General features: G+C 40.6%; 1 protein-coding gene across 1 annotated transcript in view; it reads left to right on the top strand.

Moving 5' to 3' along the window:
* The first annotated feature begins 3,800 nt into the window (after positions 1-3,800).
* Positions 3,801-22,451, top strand: part of VEGFD (vascular endothelial growth factor D) — a 31,654-nt gene continuing 13,003 nt past the window's right edge. Inside the window, 3 exon segments of the mRNA XM_050331951.1 lie at positions 3,801-4,359; positions 21,786-21,869; positions 21,871-21,997. Coding sequence (XP_050187908.1) covers positions 4,270-4,359; positions 21,786-21,869; positions 21,871-21,997 — 301 coding nt within the window. The 5' untranslated portion in view covers positions 3,801-4,269.

Raw genomic sequence — 22,451 nt, 5'->3', positions numbered from 1 at the left:
TAAATTGTCTTCATTTTTCCTTTTCTAGGTAGCTTTCAAGAACTATAAAAGTTCCTCTGTATGTGGATTACTTGAAGGGAATGTACAGATCTGCTTATAGAATCATCTTACAAATACTTAATGACCTTTGTTGGGAATAATCTTATTATTATGAACATTGTGCCATGTTTAAACTTCTAATGGTGTGTAGTTTTCAAGTGTGATGAAAAAATACTTTATTTGAAGTAAAGTCAATGAACTGCCTTTGTTGATCTCTAATTTCAACTTTGCAGTCTGAGACTGAACAATTTAACTGGAGTTTATTTAGGGCATATTGTCACAAACCTTCCATGACCTGAGTAGTCCTATTGATTCATGGCTACTCTTAAGGTGTTAAAAGCATGAAACATCCTCCTTTCATGTTTTGTTGCACTTCTCCAGATGACGATGATTATTTTTGTTTGGAGGGTTCCCTTTTAGTTTTGTCTGGCAAATAGTGACACTAGTCTGGCCCTATCTGCAGGCGCCATTTATTTTCAGATTATGGAAGGCATTTACCTTAAAGAATTTCAGGAATATTTGAGGAATATGAGTTTCATCATTGTCAAGAAATTCTTCTGTTCCTTGGGTGTGTACACACCCAACAAATGCATGAGCTAAATGTGGTGCTGTTGAGTTGCAGTTATCTGTACTGGCTTTTTTTCTCTTTTTGTGCTGTGAAGTCCAAGGACAGAACTTGAAATGCACCATGGTAAGTAGTCCCGGTAAATAAGCTGCACTTGGTCTGCATACAATACTTTAAAAATTAGTGGAAAGGGCAAAGAAATGCATACATCTACCAAGTTCTGGGTCACTTATATGTTCTCTTCCATCACAAAAACAGAGTATGGGAATCAGTGATTTGGGTTTTCTGTGCAATGTATGTCAGACTGTTAATTTGGAGGAAAGACTCATGCTTCAAATATTATTGAATGAATTATACAGAATGTTTGCAGATAAGTAGATTTAAACTTTTACTCTATATTGTTTCTCCATTTGAGACATCAATGTTGATCAATATTTGAAACAGACTTATCTAAACTAAATTTTTAAGCTCTTTCTTGCAAGGAACTGACTCATTACCACAGTGTTAATCTATTAGGTGCTCACCCAAAGGTGGCATAAATGTTTGAAATCTCAGTTCATTAAGCAATATTTAGCCTTACTGATGTCAATAGAAATGATTATTCCACTACAAAAGTAATGTAAATAGTCATGTAAATTTTATTTAAGTACTCTTCTATACACTGCTAGATTTTAAAAGAAATACAAACCCAAGCCCTGCACAGAACTGAGCAGGTGGTTCTACAACAGCTAACTGAGATAAAAGAAGAAAGTAGAATGTGTGTATTGTTAACTTGTGTTCATATGTTAAATGAAAACAGAAGTGTCTGGCCAGACAGCAAGACTGTTCACTGCTGTTGCAAGCAGTCTGCAGTATAATCTCAACATACTTCTGAGTTTCAAGTTCCAATGCAAAACTATTTAAATTCTTCTTAAGCAGCAGGCAGGAAAAATCATAAGAAAGCTCTGTGAAGAGCAGGGCTGAGGTGATTCTGAGGGGAGTACTGATTTGTATTGTGAGTTGGAGGAGAAAGAAGAGCTGTAGGGAATGGGATGGGCATGGTGATGCAGAAGGTGAAAATGCTGTTTCATTATCAGAGTTGCTCTGCTGTCCTATCGTCTGGTTTCTCTTGCTTTGCCTGTGCTTTCACTAACAACTGTGAGGCAGATTTAGAGTCCTCTGCAGTTACCAAAAAGTTTTTTCCTTCTCTGCTAGTCTTTATGTCCGAGTCCTAAGGGAAAGACTAGGTATTTTTTGGTTTCTGCCTGCAGCATCTAACTTGGTCTCATATAAACGAGTTTTATTCAATGCCTGAGGGACAGTTGTCTTCCTGCCAAAAAGCCCACTGAAGCGAGAGGTGGGTGACCTTTCGTGATGAATGGTTTGCTTTGAGAAAGATGCAGGTTTGGTCTTTCCAAATGAATTTGTAATTCAGAGATGAATTTGGTAAGTAAGAGAGATGAACAAAAGCACACACAAATTATTACTGAGATATTTCGCTCCAACATTTCCAAAAAAAAATGGCCTTGATTTTCCAGTGCTAGATTGCTCAGAGTCCTGTAATTGTGGTTCCTTGGCATTTGGCACCAGCCCTGCCAGGGCAACAGAGGAGCTCGTCCCTGAATTGTGCTGGAGATTAGCTGTGTAAGTATCCCATTCACAGGCTTTTAAGGCATGAGGGCATGTATTGCTTATTGACTTTTTTTGAGTCGATTTCTGTGTTTCAAATGATCCCATAAATGAGAGGTGAGTATGGCCAGGCACTCCCTCTAGTTAACTGCAGGTCGATAGGGAGTTATTTCCATGCAGCCCTAAGACCGTAGAGGTTATTTTTGGTTTGATCCCTTATCCTGAAGCTCTGCATCTGAGGCTATGGCATATTAATTTCTTTTATCAGGCTTTTGGCTCCTGCAAGGAGATGGATATTAGTATCACAAGGGAAACAGAGACGTTAAATGAGGTCAAGGTGACTGTGCATAAGCATTAGATAACATATTAATTTAAAATAAAGAATTAAATAGTTAAAGTATTTTAATGCTAAACTACAGTACAGACACAGGATGACCCTTGTAGCGTGGTACTGCAAAACTGTGTGAATAGTGCTGGCAGCCTGGGTGCAGGGAAGGTCTGAGGGGGAGCAGCAGGTACACAGACAGAGCAGCCTTTCCACATCCATTTCAAAGAGGTGAAATTCCTGCTGACTTTGTACAAACCAGTGTGGGATGAGTGGGGGAGAAAGCAAAAAAAAAGAAATGGACTCCTTTCACAAAACAAGTGGCAAAAGACAAAACTAAAAAATAATACAATTACTATGTTTTTAAAACATAATGGCAGTTAAATGACAACAGCTGGAAAGACTGCATTAAAAAAATTTTTCTCTAATGTCCATTTGTAATGAATACTTAACCTATCATTAAGCTAATGATAGGTACAGAAGCATTACTTGTATTTAAGAGAACACTGCTTGGGCATCAGAAGGAGGAAACCAGGGCTCTGAAGTATTATGTACATGCCTGTTTTATGTTAACAACTGTAGAGTCTGATTCTGCAAACACTAAGACATGTGAGAGTGGAACTACTCTTCTTAACATAATATATTATATGAATACAAAAATATAGATTTAACATGCACAATTATCAAAGCCTTTGTCTATGTTATAATTTTAAATGTTAGATTTCAGTTTTTAAATCTCTGTTTTAAACTGTGGAAATATACAGAGAAAATGCATGCTCATCCTCAGGCAGAAATGATGGTTTTGTTTTACTGCAATAAAAATAAATTTTGTCCTTTGGTATCTGTAGCTTCATGAGCTTTCTTTTAAAAAAACCAAAATCTTGATTGTTGTCAAAGATAGTTCTTAAATTTCCTTTTTAAAAATCTATTCATAAAACTCTATGACACATAAGATAAAAAAATCTCAGTCTTTCTCTTTTCCTTACCCTCCCCCCCCCCTTTTTTTTTTTTTTTTTTTTTAGAAGTAACTTAAAATATGTGTGCGGTGTAAGAACGTGTGCTGAAGTTTCATGTTTCAGGTAATCTTCTTTAAAATAATGGGAGTCTAGATTGCATCAGTTACTTTAAAAACTGCTATGCTATTGGTAGGAACAAAATGGGATTAGAGCCAAAATTTGCCTGTGTTGCTGCCAAAGTCTGTATCAGATTTAAGACACATGCTTCTGCAAGCTTCCATGAAGGTTGTGAAAAAAGTTTTAATACAGAGTTGGATTACAGCTCTCGGCTCAAAACACTGGCCATTACACTACCATCTTAAAAGCCTGCCGTAACACAGAGCACAGGATCAAGCAGATTTCTTACATTTTCTGGACCACAGATGGATTTTGAATGCCTCTTTGTGTCTAGATGGAAGATATATTAACTTCATTAACTTGAATCCGTACCTGATCCCTTGTGAGCGTGTATGTGTATTTAAAACCTTATCATGATTTTATTTCAAGTGTATCTAAAGTGTGCTCTCAGAAATGACATTTTCTAGATGAACTTAAATTGTTTTGAGCAGTAAAGAGACAGATATTTACTCTCGGATGTTGAAATCCTTTGTGAGTTTATAAAAGAAATTTGGAAGCTTTTCTTTTCTGTACTGGTGGTAGAGAAATGCATTTCGAAACAGACGCCTCTAGCTGTATGACAACAACTGCGTAGTAACCTGTGGATTTGAAACATCAGAATGTACAAACCGTGGGCAATTGTGAATATTTTCATAGTTTCTCTTCTACATCTGCTGCAAGGATCTGACTATGAGAACGGATCTGTAAAGGTAGGTGATCTTTATTTACTGTGATTCTTAGTAATCCAAATTGTCAGAATTACCTACATTTAATGTGCAAGGTGATGGGTTTCCTGCTCTTTTAGTACTTGGTTGTTGGGGTTTTTTTTGGTGATGGTTTAGTTGCAGAAATGTTTACTAGCCACAGAGGAAAGTTTATCTATAAAGAATCCATATATTTAAATCCATATTCTCTGTTTACTATTTTATTACTTTTTTACTAGCTATTAAATACCTGTTGTAAACATTAAAATTTTGATGTCAGTCATGCAAAATAAAAGCAAAATCTGAAAAAAAAAATTGAGTCAGAGCATTTAGAATACTTGTTAAATACACGTTTTTAATTTCAGGTATTTTTATATATATAATTGCAGTAACTAGTATCCTGGCATTGAAATTTTTCCTTTAAAGACACGTGTTAATCCGTTGTTCACTTGTTTCCCAGAAATCAGAGAAACATTTTTCTTTTGCTTCATTAGGAAGATGTTATACAGGATTTTAAAATAAACAACAACGAGTAATAATAGAGCACATTGCCTGGAAATTAACCTTTTTTTAAATATAATACATGCAACAAAATTTCAGTTGAAGCCTCACCTTGAAAGTAGGATTTTTCAGATCTGACTTTCTGAAACAATGTGAGAATATCCAGGATAATAATTTAGAAAAGTCAGAACGAAAACTGGAACAAGTTTCTACATGTGCAAGTCTGTCCAAAAATGATTAATTCAGTGTGTGGTCCAGAACAAATTATTTGTTTTTCACTAGCAGAGCAAAACAAGATAATATTTTTGTTTTCACTTCAGAAAACCTCCTGCTTGCAAGAGATGACCACACACTAGTCTGTGAACCACGCTGCATTCTGACCTGTGCTTTAGAAAAGAAATGCTAAGTTATGTGCCTAATTGCAGACTGCTGTTGCCAGCCCAGTAAGTGAGCAGTGGTGAGCGATGTGTGCCTCAGGATGACTGGTGACTAACCCCTTTGCCTGCTCACTGTTCACAAGCTTTTAATTTACAACCTCAGCAATCAGTTCTGTGAAGACATTAGGACCAGAGTAATCAGTCTCATATACATTACCTTTGAGCACTGCATGACAAATCACTGGGCTTGTATGTGTAGTAATCACTTTATTTAAACCAGAAAGTGCTTTCTAATACAGAATACTAACCATTGTATAATTGGCAGAGGTGATAATTCTGTCCTCATGTGGGACACAGGTTTATTCAGCATAACAGTAAACCCACTAGAAAGTCCTTTAATTGAATTTTGAAACCATATCCACTTTGCCTAGAGTAAATTCAGGATCTCTTCTTGCTCATTTAAACTGTTTTATAGATTATTCAGCTGTGATAGGATTATCCAAGCAACATATTTACATATGTGATGATTTTCACTGAAATTTGGGTACCACTCTCAATCAGCCAGCTTAGCCACAAGGTACTGTACTTAATAACAATTCACTGTTAGTTTCCAAGACTATCCTAAAGGAATCTTGTAGAGCACACTAAAGAGGGCTGTGTTTCACATGCATTGGCTGCTGATTACCACAAGGAAAAGACTGTCTTTCTGCTTTTTCTGGGGTTTTGGGTGTAGACAGAGATATTTGGCTAAACTGTAGATTTTTTTTGTTTGTTGCTTTAATATTTTAAGAAGGATGTTTGATTTTAGTTTGTTTTCCCATGTATGAACTGTGGGCTTCTGTGTGTGTACATATGTTGATATACACAAAAAGTCCTTCATGTTACAGTGCTGGATGGTACACAGGGTTATGCCTATTCTTACCATTTGCACCTCAAATTGAATTTGCAGAAATGACATATTGCATTCGCCTGCCATACCTTATTTTTGTAAAAATTCTTTAACTTCAAGAGAAGTATTGCCTGGTTAAAAACTCCAAGGTCAGAATGCAGCTAATATACAACTAATGAGAGCTAGGAAGGCTTAAGCACCAGCAACCTGTTCTCCCCCTGTTATAGGAGTTCAAATAGCTGAGCTTGGCCCAGAATGCCTGAAGTTTTTAACTTGTTGATGTTTTAAACCATATCAGGTGGTGTCAGTGTGGTACCATGCAATAGAGTTTTGGGAGGCTAAGGATTTAAATAATCTCTTACCCCCTTCCTTAAATATCCTGATTAAAGATGCGAATGTTAAAAAACTTATGTACTAGCTGCCATGATTCAGCAAGTATCTCCATGGTGCTTGGGTTTTCCTAACCCTTCAGAAATTCCATCCTCTTCTGAGCACAGGAATCCCTTTTCCCCACCATGTGCATGAGTGTCTTGCCTGTTAGGCCCAGCTCCTCCTTCTTCTCTCCATTCCTGACCTGTTCTACTCCCAGCTTTTGACTTGTGTTCCCTCACCTCCAGGACTTAGGGTCTCAGTTTCCCCACTGGTCTTTTGTTTGTGCCCTCCAAGTGCCACCCCCCTTCCCACTTGCTTCCTCCTGGGTGAGGATGTCCTGCTTCTCGGAGACCACCAGGAGTCCTGTCCAAGCTCCTCATAGACAGGCCTAATGGACCCTTTTGCTTTCCAGTCATATCTGACCATGGTCCCTGCTTCCCGCCTCCATCCCTAGCTTCTCACTTTGTCTCTGTGGTTGTAACTTCCTAGATTTCCTTTTCCTGACCCATTTCTAGCTCTGGTTTCCAAGGATGCTCTCAGCCTCCTCGGCCAGGTCTTACCCTCTTACGTCAGTATTCATCTCCTTCCCCTTCCATAGGCAAATCCAGCAGCTTCCTTTTCTTAGCTTCTTGATGCCTGTGGCCTGAGGGAGAGGAAGGGCAGGTTCTGTGCTCTCAGCCCCATGGGCTGGACCTCCAGCAGCCTGTACCTATGTCGTGCTCTGCTGATGAATGGACTGGAGTCAGCACAGGACCCATCTGTGGAAAAGCCCTGGCAGGCCCCTGCTGCTGCTGTTGGAGGCTTTTACATTTGGGTGAATTTTTTTCAGAGATAGCAGGAGACACATCTGGGCCAAGAAAGGTTCCTCAAGTGTCAAAACTGCACACCTGTGATCCACAGCAGGGAAACACCAGACGTTTGCAAAGAGGAGAGTGACAGAAAATGTTTTTGAATAGATAAAAGAGGAGCTTCATCCTCAACTACAATCAAACTATTTTGAAAGAGAAAGCAAAAAAAAACTCAATAAAATAATTTTGAGGCAGACATCTGGCATGGAAAGTTTCAGCCTGAAACTGAATGTCTGGTGGCGTGAGGCACAACTGGAGAACAGGCTCATGATGGGGAGTAGTGGGCAGCCTCAAGCAGGGGCAACACATCCATGCAGGTGTCTAGCAGGGCTCGGCTCTGGAGCTGGGCTAAGGTCAAGGCTGGCAGTCAACAGCCTCCCTTGCAGGCAAGTGGCTTGGTTCAGGGTGCCAACCTGACATACAAAGTCCTCATGGAACAGTTAGATTTCCACATGGCTTTTCTGAAGACAGAGCATTATTTTTTTAATCTGGTTTTTTTCCATCAGGAAGTGCTTTAAAAATTCTTTGTTGAAGTTCTGTCCCAAAAGTCCCTTACATTTTGGAACCCCTAGGCTAGAGAACTGCAGATTTCACTGTCTCTATTCCCGCTTCTCCCTTCTCCTCTACACATTTTTCTTCTCCTAGAGGAAAGACAGACACAGGTTACTTTTTCCAGAATTTTAAAATTAGATGCAAAGAGCTGTGTCCTATATTCATCAGAGCTGAGGCAAATTTTTTGCCAAGAAAAGTCAACGATCCCTCAGAGCTGCTTCTACCTTCCAACACTAAAACCCCCTCTCTAATGAGACTCCAAGGTCTTGATCTCTGAGAATTTGAGTCTCATTGCTCCTTGCCCTATTCTGCCCCTTTACATTATTAATGAAATGTTGTGAGGCAGGCAAGAGAAGGGGACAACTGGTCACTCCCAAGTTAAACAGACTCACAGCCTTTTCCTTTTTAGAGATCTTCTCCCCATGGTGAATCCTCTGTTGGTTTGTTGGAGAGAAACCCACAATGGATAGGCCTGAGGAGTGTCACTGAACTATAAATCTGCTTTCTGATCAAAAGACCGAGGGTTGGACATGCTTAGCTGGGAGGTAAACATGGCTGCTCTCTGTTACATGCACTGCTTTTCCACAGCTAAGTCTTTTTTACTTCTGTCACTAAACATTGATAGAGCCTTGAGTGGTCGTTTTTGCTCAAACACATCTTCTTAGATTCAACAGTCTCATATTGTCACTGTAAGCTGGACAGAGGGGGAAGCCACTTTCCAAACACAGCTGGTACATAGTCCTTGTCCACTGAAGAGAGTGAAGCAGCACTTCCCCATCATCCTAATACTCTGGACCACCTAAGTGGAGGATGCCTCACCCTTGGGAAGGCATGGAAATACTGGAGAGCCATCACACCATGAGCAGAAGGAATCAGGAAGCTCTTTACATCTCCCTTCCTAGAGCCAGCTGCAGACTGTCTGTCTGTACAACCAAAACAGAGTTCTGTGAAGAAACCTGAGCAGCAGAGCTGGCTGTAAGCTTTTGTCTCTGTAATTACCACTGACAGCATTTCTCAGATAGATCTACACATCTCTCCAATAACTGCTTGCAAATGTTTCTCTGTTTATAGAAAAGTTAGATTCTAACATGTCTTCCATCTCACGGGATGTCTTCTGCAAAGTCAGCTCCTGAAAGTACAGCAAACTGCTCAACTGCTAGAAAAAGCAACTGGAAAAGCCATTGGAAACAATTTCTCTGTTTAAACTAGGCTTTTCATCCTCAAATCCAGCTTCCTTTCAAAGTTAGGAAACTCTTTTAAACAAATATTATGAAATTGTGGTTTTCAGAAGTATTTTATTATCCCAGTTTTGTCACTGCTGCTTTTGATTCTCTGTGATTACCATCTCTGATAGGCATGATGAGCCAAAAATGTGTGAAAATGTACTTGCTGCATTCCTGCAGAAATTATGTTTGTGCTTTTCCTTTGGAAATGGAAAGCTACCAGGGAGCTTGTGAGGGAAGTCACTCTGTTCTGACTTATCTGCTACTGCCTTGACAAGGTACACTAAAGGATAAGAGAACAATCCTGTATTGTTACCATGCCACACAACATCTTATCAATTTGGAAAGGGAACTACTAACACATTGCTACTTTATCAAGAGCAGTTCTTGCTCATGAGAAATAGCAAATCTCTTCCAGCTGCTGATCCATCTCAGCTAGGACTGTAATGTCTGAGAACAGAGCAGAGCTTGGAAAAGTGCATCAGGCTGTGTAGATTAAACAGATGCAGTATTTTAGAAGTGCATTATAATAGTCAGATGTTTGAAATTAAGACAGCAGTAATTAAACTTTGCCATCACTTGTGGCTCACATCTGAAAACCTTGTACAGTACTTTTTACAGTTATCCCTACAGTGGGATCTATGTTTCTTTTAGACCTTTCTCTCAGGGTAGGTAAGTCCAGTTACAAAACTGGCCTTTGCTGTTTCTAGGGCTCGCCTTTGAGATGTAGTCTCAAAAAGACTGTACTGATCAGCTTTGCTGGGGGGAAAAAACGACCCAAGATACTCTGCTGCAGGGAAGTAAATCTGGTACAATAACTTTGCTACAAAAACCATTATTCCTTAGAGATTTCTTATTCCTCTCACAATGTGCCATTCCCTTACCTACTTCTCTGCCTGCTTCCTACCTCCCCACCGTGTTTTGCAGATCTCCATACACCTTGTTGAGTGCCCCCACTACAGCTGCAGAGATCCCGTTTGCCCATGAGAAGAACCAGCAGAATTACTTTTTTTTTTAATGTCCTTGTGAAAAAGCAATAGATGGGTTTCCATATCAATGAATAGCAGAACAACTGCTCAGGCTATTTCGGTTTGCTTGCATTAGGAAAAATGCAGCTTCCTGAAGGACAGCTGCGTATTTTTCACATTTTCCTCCTAATGTGAGTTAACATGTGCAACCACTCAGGTGGTAGTAGAACGCCATCTAGGGTCCTTGCTGCTTCTGTAGAGTCCTACTGAGTACAGTTGACATGCAGTTGGACACGTGGGATTTGTCAATTCAATGTGGGCACCACATGGATGGGTTTGGAAAGGTGTGACTGCCTTCCTTATTATCAGGATGTGAGGATGGGTTGGTCTGAGCCCTGCTTTCAGACGGGAGGCACGCTGTGTTAGTTTTGAGAATTCGTGGTCACTGGTTGCAGTGTGATCACTATTTGAGTGCAGCTGGGGAGGGAATTCTATTTGAGTCATGTTGAATTGTGAGAAAGTTGCATCATGTTACTATATCACATGTCACTTTGCACGTAGAGAATGTGCCATACTAACAGGCAAAACTTTTCACTTTAATTAGCAGTGTGACTAAGAAACTGTGTTGGGATACTTTCCTGAATTGCTAGGGAAATATTACTTAAGAAAAATTACAATTCCAGGAAAATGTGTGCATGTGATTGGGGTAACATAAGTTCATTCAGTATTGGCAATGGTTTTGCTTTGTGAAGTGACATTTTGAAACCCAGCTGTCCAATTGGCTAGTCACACTTCCAAAACATTTACTGAAGTGTCTTGGGGCAAATCCAGAAACCAATGAAAGAACTAACTGAAGGACTATTCACCACATTAAAAAATATTTTCAAGTATTAAAAGAATACATAGTCATCTGATTTCATCCAGGTCTCTGTTACTGAGCCATTCCAAACCCACTGTCCAAACCACAGTGACTTCCAAAGAATGGACAAATATCAAAAGAAAGGGACTACAGCCCGGACGTGCTTTTTGTAAACACATATAATATGCTATTTTTGACATGTGTGCCCTGTCACAGTGTCAGACCATGACTTAACCTTGTGTACAGTGAAGGGAGTGGTACATAATGTTTCTAGCTGTACTCTGTATTGAGCATCACAGCTGCCTCAACACATTGCTGCAGTACAAGACCATACAAACCAGCAAACAAGCAGAGGCTCAGGAAATGTACTGTAAGACTCCCAAGGCTGTCGGTAGCATTTAGGATGTATCAGCAAGTTGCCACACTGGACATTTATGACAAATCACCTGTGTTTTTTCACTTACCAAGCAAATATAATTTGAGTGATCACTTTAGGAGGGACCTAAAGGTAAACTCTCAATGCAGAATACTAGGCTTGAAGAGGAAGAAACTCCATACCTTAGCATACCTACTCTTCCATCTACCAGTCCAGCTTTTCCATTACAGCCAACAAAATGATGCACACTGAATGTTTTTACCTTCAAAATCATGTTCAGCTGCTGTGAGGATGTTTCCCATGAGAGCCAAAAGACCTGGCTGTGGGAAGAAGTTTAATGAGATTTGTAGTTGATACTCAGAATGTTTTCTGGCTGGAAAAAACCTCCTCATTTTGGTGTAAAGATACAGCTGGCTAAAAGTGTTTAGTTGGAAGAAGGATTTTGATAAAATATTATCAGTCTCTGATTGCTTTGGACATGAAAAATTATATGAATTCTTCTGAGATTTATGCTTTCACAAAACCATGTACAATTCTGATTTTTTCAGTTATTTGTTTTAAATATTTTGATTTATTCAAGACACAATACAGCAACCAAAATGTCTTATCTCTGAGGATTTTGATAATGTAAGCATGCTACTAAAGAACAAGAACTCTGATTTGTTTGCTGTAGCACTACAAAAGATCTATTCTAGTTCAAAAGGCCATTCAAAATATAAACCAGCTGTTCTCTGGAAGCTGCAGAGTAGTTAATGTGATTAATTTATGAACACATATCATCTTCAGCTAAAGTAGAAGCTGTTTTATTACACCTTGACCACAAACTTTAGAAAGTGGGTAATTAGGTCGCCAGCCTTCAGTGGAAGTAGAACTGGAGCCCAGCAAGAAAGACTCTCAAGAAGGGGAGTCTGGAGGAAACTTTTCACTACACTGAGCATTAGAGATGGAGCAGTGCAGAGCTTGCTTCTCCAGTTTTGGGTCTTAGTCAGATGTGTACTGACAAGGTTTTAGCAAAAGAGGCCCTCAACCATCACATCTGTATCAATGAGAAATGTGACAGCCTGAGGTCAGTGTCTCTCTGTCAGCTGCCTGTTACCTCATACAACACCTGATCAAACTATTAGTTTTATAATTTTATGTCCCTCCTAAACCCACAAGCAACATATCTGTCATTCTTCCTGTAAACTATGGTGATCAAATGAATATTCAGTCTGGACAAGGCAGTGCACTGAGAGAGTGGGAACTTTTTTAGAAGAGATTTGAGTATTTGTTTACAACAGCCACCATTTGAAGGTGGAATGGAGTGCTGCATGCTCCTGAAATTTCATCCATGCTTCTGATAATGATGACAAAGACTGTAACAGCCACTTAAAAATCTCATGACAAGCCCATCTGTTTCAGGGAACAATATTAGTAGGAAGTCAAAATATCTAATAGTTTTTTCTCTCTGTGGTCATGTTCACTATAATTAAAAAAAGCTTATTTGTGCACTAATAATACACAATGATGCTTCCAGAGGGGATACAGCCAGGGATGAGGCTTCATATATCAGAAACTCATAGCTGACAGAGAATCAAAATTATGACTTTACTGGAGCTGTTGAAAAGTAAATGCTCTTTCTCTCCTCAGAAATTAAATACAATGGTGATGATAAAATTACTGGAAGCTAATAATGTGTCAGATATGTGGCAGCGTTAGATGCCTCATGCTAGATGTTTATGGGGTGATGCAGTTGCTTGTTGATAAGGCAGTAAGTGACTCCTCCAAGCCTCATGTTTTCAAGGTGCAGAAGATTCTCTCACTGGTTTATTATCTGTTATGCAACACCCCAAGGATACAAGATGCTGTATTAGAGACAAAATTTGCTATGATAAAATTTGGCAATCGTTGAGCCTCTGCTATCTCAAAATCATGCTCCATCACTCTGAGCAATGTTTTCTGTGTTTTCTTGGGACTCTCTTTTGGATGAATGCCTTCCTCTGTTTTCTCTTGTGTTTTAGTTTGGTTGTAGGCACCAGTTTAGGTATTATCTCTTTATTTTGTGCTTATACCTGATTCCTTACTCATAGGAGACAAAATCATGCTAAAATACTACTCATAATGATAAAAAACCTCAAAGGAATTCCTCTTACTGGACACTTCATGTAAGCTTGCCATTCTCACCAGGAAAATGTAGAATCTTTGTGTTGGCCTCACAGTGGCAGGAGCTGCTCTATTTTCCTGCCAAGAGAGAACAAAACTTTTCCATGGGAACTCCCTTGCAGTTTCCTGGCCACATCAGCTCACAGTCTGTGTGCTGTGATCCACAGCATGGCTGGGCAACCACCCTGTAGCTTTGAGACAAGGAACGGAGTGCATTCCCCTGCCCAGTAGCTGCCAGGGCTGGCCTTCAGCCAGTCCCAGGTCCTTCAGACCCTGGTGCAGTTGCACTTCCTTGCTGGTTATATTTGTGTACCTCATAAATTGCTTATGCTTTGGATAAGGAGTGGGGATTTCATCTCATTTGACTGCTCTCAGTTGAGTGGGATTCATGCCCTCTCTCTACAGCTAAGCTGGCAATGTGCTGATTCATCCTTCAGCATCAGTGGAGAGGAAGAGGCAGTTTGGAGGCACAGTTTATTCAACAGGCTTTAGAGGGAGATGAATGTTCCCCCAGTGGACCTATTTTTCTCCATTAACTATAAGAGGAGTTTCAGATAACTAGTTCATATTCAGTCAGGTGAATAGAATCATAGAATCAGATTATTTTTTGTTTTTGACAATTGTGGGATGTTAGGGAGCTGTAGGCACTCTATCTCCAGAAGATGTGATTAATAATCACTGCAATTATAATCACTTCATACACTGTTGTAAAGACACCTTGGGGAATGCATCATGGAAGAAAAGAAGGTTATTCTCAGGTGCAGCATACACAGAAGCAAAGTTCCTTGGTATTTTCATGTGGCAATGAATCATCTACCTAGTATTTAAACTGGTTTGAGTCTAGTTCTGAGATTTGCCTTCAGGCAGCTCTGGCACAGGGCAATTCACCTTTGAGTTGCGTCAAGTCTTTGTCTTCCACACGATTTCTCTTGAACTGAATGCAGTTGCTACTGCTCCATAAAGCACACAACAGTGGCATAAAGGTTCAAAATGTCCTCCCATGCTGCCATTACTCTTTGTGTTCAAGTGCCCTCACTTTGAGATGAAACTTCCACCCCTCCAGACCGGTTAGTTTTGAAAGATTTAGTCTGACCTTAGTTTAAATCTTTGGCCAGGTTTGTGATACAATGGCATTAATAAAATCATCACTCTGTGTTATGCAGCTATAATCTGCTTTCACTGGCAAGATAAAGCTGTTACCTTCTTTTTATTGCTTAACCACTGAGAGGATGGATCATAAAACAGTGCAAGGTTATTGAGAGGTTCCTTAATCATTTGTCCTGGCACCAGACACAGTGAGAATGTTGAAAATTTCCACTGGTATTTATGCAGCACTTGCCATGATAGTATCTGTGACCTTAACTCAGAAAAACATTCCTTAATGGAAGAGCTCTTACACATGTTTAGCTTTAAGCAAAGGTTTATGTCCTACTGTGGAGAAAGATTGTGAGGCTGGGGCTTAAGGAAAGCAGTGATCTGTGTAAAGCTTTCAGTATGTATTCTGGGTCTGTGAGTGTGCTTGAGTACAGAGTGAAATGCAAGCAGGACTCTCCTCAGATTGAGCAAAATACAGAGTTCAATCAAGCTTTATTTTTGCCTTCTCATGCACACAAAATATTATTCACCATGTATCCTTTTTCTTAAATAAAAATACTGATAGCTTGTGATGGCCTTGAAAATATAGAATCATAGAATTGTTAAAGTCAGAAAAAACCTCTAGGATCATCAAGTCCAACCATCAAGTCAGCCACCACCATGTTCGCCACTAAACCATACCCCCAGGTGCCACATCCACATGCCTCTTGAACACTTCCAGGGATGTTCATTCCACCACTTCCTTGGGCAGTCTCTTCCAATGCTTTCTAAACTTTTCTGTGAAGAAATGTCTCCTAGTATCCAGTCTAAACCTCTCTGGCACAACTTCAGGCCTCTTCCTCTTGTCCTGTTGCTTGTTACTTGGGAGAAGAGAACAACCCACACCTTGCTACAGCCTCACATGTATTCGTGTTATAGGTCCCAAAATAAATTTAGGACCTTTGCAGGCCATTTTTTTTACTATTATGTTCCATATTTTTCTCTACTGTTCACAATACCTCCAGGAGACTCTGAAACACAGCATTAATGCAAAGACCATTTGTGTCAGGCTGAAAAGAGCAGCGCATGCAAAAAAAAAAAAAAGGGTTCCATAAAGGTGGATGTTGCTGGCTGTCTTGGACATCAGTGTGAGAAGGGTATTTTTTTCCTAGGCAAGAAACCTAGGAGCTTGTCAAGGATGGAGAAAAGGTGCAAACTGCTGAGCTGCAGGCCCTGATAGGAGATTGTCAACATTAATACTGAAGAAGGAGACCAGTTTGAACAATGCAGGCTATGTGTGGGATTGTACAGCGGTATGACATGATGCATAAGCCAAATATTTGAATAGCATAAATCAATGGGGTAATGAACTCAGTGCCTGATTTAAGTCAGTGTCCAAGGTGGGAAAGGCCATTGAATGTATCACCACTTTTCTCTTGTTCCTCTCCAATGCTAACTACTTTTAGCGTTTTTCTGGCATTCAGGATTGCTAGGAAGAAGAGAGATAGCCCCTTATGGTTTCTTTTGGAAGGACAAAAGTTGTAATTATCCAAAAATCACAATGCTAACCCACGTTATCATTTCCTGATGATGTTGCTCATAGCCCAAATAAAGGAAAACAGATATTCCTCTTTAGGTTGAAGAATAATTTTAGAACATATGAGAGGTCAGTGTTTTGAAAACCATACAACTTCATTTATGTATGAATCTGATTTATCTCAGGGTATGGGATTTATCCATTTTTAGATCAGGTACTTACAAAAATGACATTAAGAACGGCAGCAAACTGGGGAGATAAAAATGAAGTACTTTAACCTACTACTTTGATATTTTTTATGAAAGAGTCCTACTCAAACATTTCTCACAGGCAATATCCTTATGTCTTTGATGAAGTACAGGGTGTACTTTTATGGTACTGGAAGTTTAGGACATTTGGACTTTTCCAGTGATATGGCTTCACAGGTAATTTGTTCATTTGGGGAGCATGAAAATGACATTGCCCTGGCCCTTTCCCAAGGACTCCTTCTTTAGTTTCTTTTTCTGTCAAGACTTAATGTATATTTTAAATTTTCTGAGGCCAAAGCTCATAATTTTGCTTCTTACGTGTACCATGCAGAACGTAGCAAAGGTCTGCTCCACATCTAGGTTGCAACCATTACAACCAACAACTCCCACAATGGTGACAGATCACCCCAGCTGACTGCTAAAATCTGTGTCAATGTAAAGGAAAGTTGAATGAGGGCATGGAAGGGAAAAAAATGGATATTCCTCTGCACCAGGAGGCTGAGCAGCACAGGTGCTCAGGGTAGATTTCATTAGACTCCCACCTAGCAGAACATGGGTAAAGAAGTAAAGATGAACAACATGAAAGCACAGTTGGAGCCAAGAAGTACAAGATGATGAGAGCAGGGTGGAGAATGGGAGGGGAACCTGGAAGGAAGGACTATAGCTACCAGAGAAAGACTAAAAAAGGGAGGTAGGGGTATCTGAAAAGTGGGAAACCGCATGATGGCTACAGTCAGGAGAAGCAGACAGTTGGCAATTCTGTTCCTCTTGCTTTTTGTGAGGAGTTGGATGTTGCAGAAATGTCAGTGAAATGTCAGTTTGACATCTATGTATCTTTCCCCTGCTCTGTAGCTGAGTGGGGAGCTCTGCTCCTGTGTGAATGCTAATTTTAACTGCTGTCCACTTGATATCACTGTGAGATGGGATAAAGTCCTAGGTCATCACATGACAGGTAAGTCTGGGACTCTGTTAAACTTAACACCTTCCTCCGATTTCACATTTTGAAACATTCATTTACATTATTGTCCAAAGCTGCACTCTTCTAAGTGGATCTTTTCAGTCAGCCAGAGTATATCTATATCTAAAGATGGCTTGAGTTTAAACTGCAGTATATGAAGGAAGTCTCCACATCTGCATGGTGCCAACAGCCCTAAGACACTTCACTCATCTGAAGCCGTAAGAGGTTCTGTGCTTTCCTTTGTTTCTGTTCTCTTCAGAACAGGGTGACCAGAAATAGATGCTTTGGAAAGATTTAATGACAATATGCTATTTGGTGCTACTGTGCTGCAGCAAGAGAGGTCCCAGCCAAAGCAGTTCAGTCTGTAGGGTTGTGTCCTGCTGATGGAGTTGACACATCTTCCACACTTTTCATTTTTTAAGCTTTTAGTTTTGAAGCTTTTCAATTGTGGACAACCACCTCTACAGTCAAAGTGTATCAGGATGAGGGATATCCTCCTGGCTGCTGAACAGTCTGATGGGTGCTTTAGCAAGGGTTTAGAAGAACATTTAGTCTCAAATGAATCAAAAGAAAAAACATAAGATGCTTTTCACTGTTCCTGTTTTGGCACTTAGCAAGATTGAAACAAAATTAGGTTCTGCTCTTCAGATGTTTTATATCCCAGATAGTTATGCTGAGATATGTTTGACCAAATATCTACCATGCTGATACATCTTGTGATCTGGTGAGCCTGGCCTTGCTGAGCAGCCAGCAAAAAGACTTACAATGTGAATTTAAATGAATCATGCTCTAAAAGGGTCTATATTTCTCTGTCCTTCTACAGAGGAAGCTGAGAGCAACTAGCTCACAGAAAAAATTTTACAGATGTCCCCACTGTAAAAACCTACGACTACTTGAGATTCAGACCTCCCTTAAAAGCCAGCAGGGCCTTCAGCTCACTATCTTTTCCAGTGTCAGCAATGCCCAGAGGCACAGGTCATACTTTATGTTAGTGTTGTTGTTGTTGTGGGAAAGGGCATCAGGAGATTCTATACTGGATAGGGAATCCTGTGAAGAAGTTATAAAGTCATCTGTAAAATCTGTTCCCTCCCGGAAGAAGCCAAATATAAGAATAAGGAATACAATTATTCTGGTGTTGTCATGGTAGGAAACAGCCTATCCCATCAAACTGCAGAGCTTGGACAGGTGTTAGGAAACATGAAGAAAGTAGGGGCAACAGATTTACTTCAGGGTTGAATAGCCCAGGCAATGTTGAGCAGAGCTGCATCTGACAGAGAAGTGATACCTTCCAGTTCCAAGGGCCCTCTGTGAGTTTTGCACAATCATGGTTTAGTTAATTAGGATAAATTTCTGATGACTGCAGAGACAGTTCTGTAATGAGCACTGCTCCTTCCATTTCCTTTGATCATACTCTGCAATTTCCAGTATATAAAAACCAGTAAGAGAAGGAACAACCTGAGTACATAGCTAACTTTGTCAGTACCACTATGACGCATCAATATCAGAGGTGGGTTTTTTAACTGTCAGAATTCAAAGCCTATTGGAGATGCATTGTTTTGGTATAATAATGATCTCTACTAATCACCTTCTTAAACAATAGTACTTTGTGAAGTTAGTTAATTTCAGTGTATTCTGTCGACATTAAGGAATTTGTATAGCTTTAAAAATATAACCCCCCCTGAACCAGTACAAATTCTTGCTTTAGATAAAACCAGATATCTTTGCTTGTCATGAGAAGGCATGTCTATTTTTTCTGTACTAATTCATCTTAGGTTTAAAACTTACTTTATTGATTAAGAACCATGACAAGAATCAGGTTTAGTGGTGAAAATGGCAGTGGTGCTGGCCTGACAGTTGGACTTGATGATCTTAGAGATCTTTTCCAACCTTAACAATTCTATGATTCTATGATTAATGAAACCCCTTTATATATAAGTAAAAGAAATGGAAAAGCTAGTTGTTCCAAACTACTGACTCTTACAAGAAGCACAGGGATATATCTTCTAAGTTACAGAATACTCTCATCTCATTTTACAAGGTTCTCTGCAAATTCAGTCTAGTAGAACATATTTTTTACCACAAACAGAGAGAGAAAAAAAATCAGTGATTAATGGAGTTCAGTTTTGATATCTTTGGTCCCATTACCATACCAGTGCTGGTCCTACACTTGCATATTTTGCAAGATCAAGGAGACAGTTTGTGAATGGGAGTGAATATAAGCTGCGGTTCTTAGAAAAAATAAGTCTTGACGCATTGACCTCGAGTTGAATTTCAGCTTTCCTGGATCAGCAAAATTCTGGGCATCTTGTTTGTAAAACTATCTTGAAATTGAGGTACTGTTGCTAAGTATTCACATTCCTTCTGAGCTATTTGTCCATAAGTACTGAGATGGGGTTTCGAGTTTTTACCACATATGAAATGCGTGAGAAATCATTCACCTATGAAGCAGCCATCTCTATAATGAAACATGTCAGCTTGCTAGGGCACAGTATAATGTTCTGTATGGGCATAAAAGAAGAGCAAATAACTTATTCTGAGTTAACTACACAGGGAATTTTAGGTCAGTGGAAGGTAATTACCCAAAAACGAACTTGGCCCATATGTACAGGCTAACATCTGTATCGTTGCAAAATAAATGCCACAGATGTTTTAATAACAAGTAACAGATGCACTCAGTGCCTTGGTTTCAGATCTCATCTAAAAATCTTCCTCTTATAGGTCATGCTTTCCCCACTCCTTCCCCAGTCCCATACAGAGTACTCGCTTGCTACTGGTTCAGACTTCTGTCTGCTGTACATCTCATAGACAGCCTCCTGTACTGCAGCTTTGCTTTTAAGAGCTGGCATTTAATTATGACAGCTGGCACTGCAGCCCTTTATTTTCAAGCAAAAAAAATATAGCTCTCTTTATGACCAGGGAGTACAGTTGAGAGAGCACCAGCCCAGTGCAACACAGACATTTACAAAGATAACCTTTTACTTGGGTTGGAGGCAATGTTTTCAGCAGATCTGGTGAGTCAGTGGAAATAAATTCTCAATGCCTTGATAAAGGCACAAACACTGATGTCAGAAAGCAGCAGCCAAAAGAAACCAGTATTGTTATGGGGTGCTGTGCTATATTAGGTGTTAAACAGGTGTTTTTAAAGCAAATACCAACTTTAAGCCAATGAGGTAGGTCTTTGTAAGGAGCAGATAGTGGTCATGAACATCATGCAGGTGGAAAATGCAATGACTGAGCTAATGCTGCTGCACTGCCACAGCCCTGAGCCTGGAGGTGAGGCCGTGTTGGCTGACTTGGGCAAGACCCAAACAGTAGTCAGGATGGGAGAAGGCAGATGCATCCTGCACTTTGCAGCATGCTGAATGCTGTGTTTGCCTGCCATGTGGATGGGCCCTTGTACTTAGTGCAGCTACCAGATGTATCGCTTGACCCTGCAGTGGTGTCCCATGGCTGGAGCCAGAGTTCTGGCACCTTGAGGTGGCTTGTTGCAAAGGCACATGGATTGGGCTCACCAGCGGAACTCATTCGGGTTGCCTGCAGGGGTGACCTGTGATTCACACTGGCATGACTGGCCAGCTCATGCACAGCACTGATGTGATCACTGTCTGCCAGCTTACCTGTGGACCAGGGACACAGCAAGGTCTGCGTTTGTCAAACTGCCCTGAGGGCTGTGATGAAGTGGGTGAAAGCAGCAGCCAAAAGAAACCAGTATTGTTATGGGGTGCTGTGCTATATTAGGTGTTAAACAGGTGTTTTTAAAGCAAATACCAACTTTAAGCCAATGAGGTAGGTCTTTGTAAGGAGCAGATAGTGGTCATGAACATCATGCAGGTGGAAAATGCAATGACTGAGCTAATGCTGCTGCACTGCCACAGCCCTGAGCCTGGAGGTGAGGCCGTGTTGGCTGACTTGGGCAAGACCCAAACAGTAGTCAGGATGGGAGAAGGCAGATGCATCCTGCACTTTGCAGCATGCTGAATGCTGTGTTTGCCTGCCATGTGGATGGGCCCTTGTACTTAGTGCAGCTACCAGATGTATCGCTTGACCCTGCAGTGGTGTCCCATGGCTGGAGCCAGAGTTCTGGCACCTTGAGGTGGCTTGTTGCAAAGGCACATGGATTGGGCTCACCAGCTGAACTCATTCGGGTTGCCTGCAGGGGTGACCTGTGATTCACACTGGCATGACTGGCCAGCTCATGCACAGCACTGATGTGATCACTGTCTGCCAGCTTACCTGTGGACCAGGGACACAGCAAGGTCTGCGTTTGTCAAACTGCCCTGAGGGCTGTGATGAAGTGGGTATCTCCCCTTCCCAATTTATATGGGCACAAATCCTGCAGATCAGTCTGGTGCTGCACGCTGTCAAAGCCCTGGACACCTTTGTGTGCTGCTGTTTTCTCAGGTACTCTCAGATGTCCTCAGTAATGTGCTGTCATTTGGTACAAGATCTCCATGCACTGGGGACAGGATGTAAAGGACTGGCTTTCTGACTTCCCCCTTTCCTTCCAGAGGACATCTCTGTCAGCACTGGAGCGGTCAGAACAGCAGATTAGGAGAGCATCCAGCCTGGAAGAGCTGCTTCACATCACTCACTGCTGAGGACTGGAAGCTGTGGAAATGCAGGTTAAAACTCAAGAGTCTGGCCAATTTAGACTCACGCTCTGCATCACATCGCTCGACCAGATTTGCTGCTGCTTTCTATGACATCGACACACTGAAAGGTAGGTGCAGGTTTGTGTCTGAGTCTGATCTCAGCTTCAAGTCCCCTGATTCTTGTGCAGCAAAGTCTTAAATACAAAGGGCTTCCTAGAATACACCCGTACTGGAAACAACAGGGCATTAATGGAAAATGACTGTGTATGAAAAAATGTCAGACAACAGTCTGAGTACACCTCCCTGTACCTTGCAGGGATTTGTCAGTCCACAAAAGGAGAAGTCTGTGTGCAAAGACTGGGTCAGAATGATTGGCAAAGGGGCCAGCCAGCAGCATTGTGCTACATCTCAGAACTTGCTTGCAAGCAGAAATGAATGAACTTTACTTCAGGCATAGAAATCCCTTTTTTATTAGGTGTGCTCTGATACAAGGCACTACATCAGCAGCAGTGTCTGGGTGGGAGTTGAGAGAAAGAAGGTATTGTGCTAACCTCGATCTATTTGAGCAAGTTTCTCCAGAGA

The sequence above is a fragment of the Myiozetetes cayanensis genome, unplaced genomic scaffold (genome assembly GCF_022539395.1).
Source record: "Myiozetetes cayanensis isolate MyiCay16 unplaced genomic scaffold, myiCay2020 scf5-8, whole genome shotgun sequence".
NCBI lineage: Eukaryota > Metazoa > Chordata > Aves > Passeriformes > Tyrannidae > Myiozetetes > Myiozetetes cayanensis.
The sequence above is the reverse complement of the archived record's forward strand: the minus strand, read 5'-3'. Positions and strand labels throughout refer to the sequence as shown.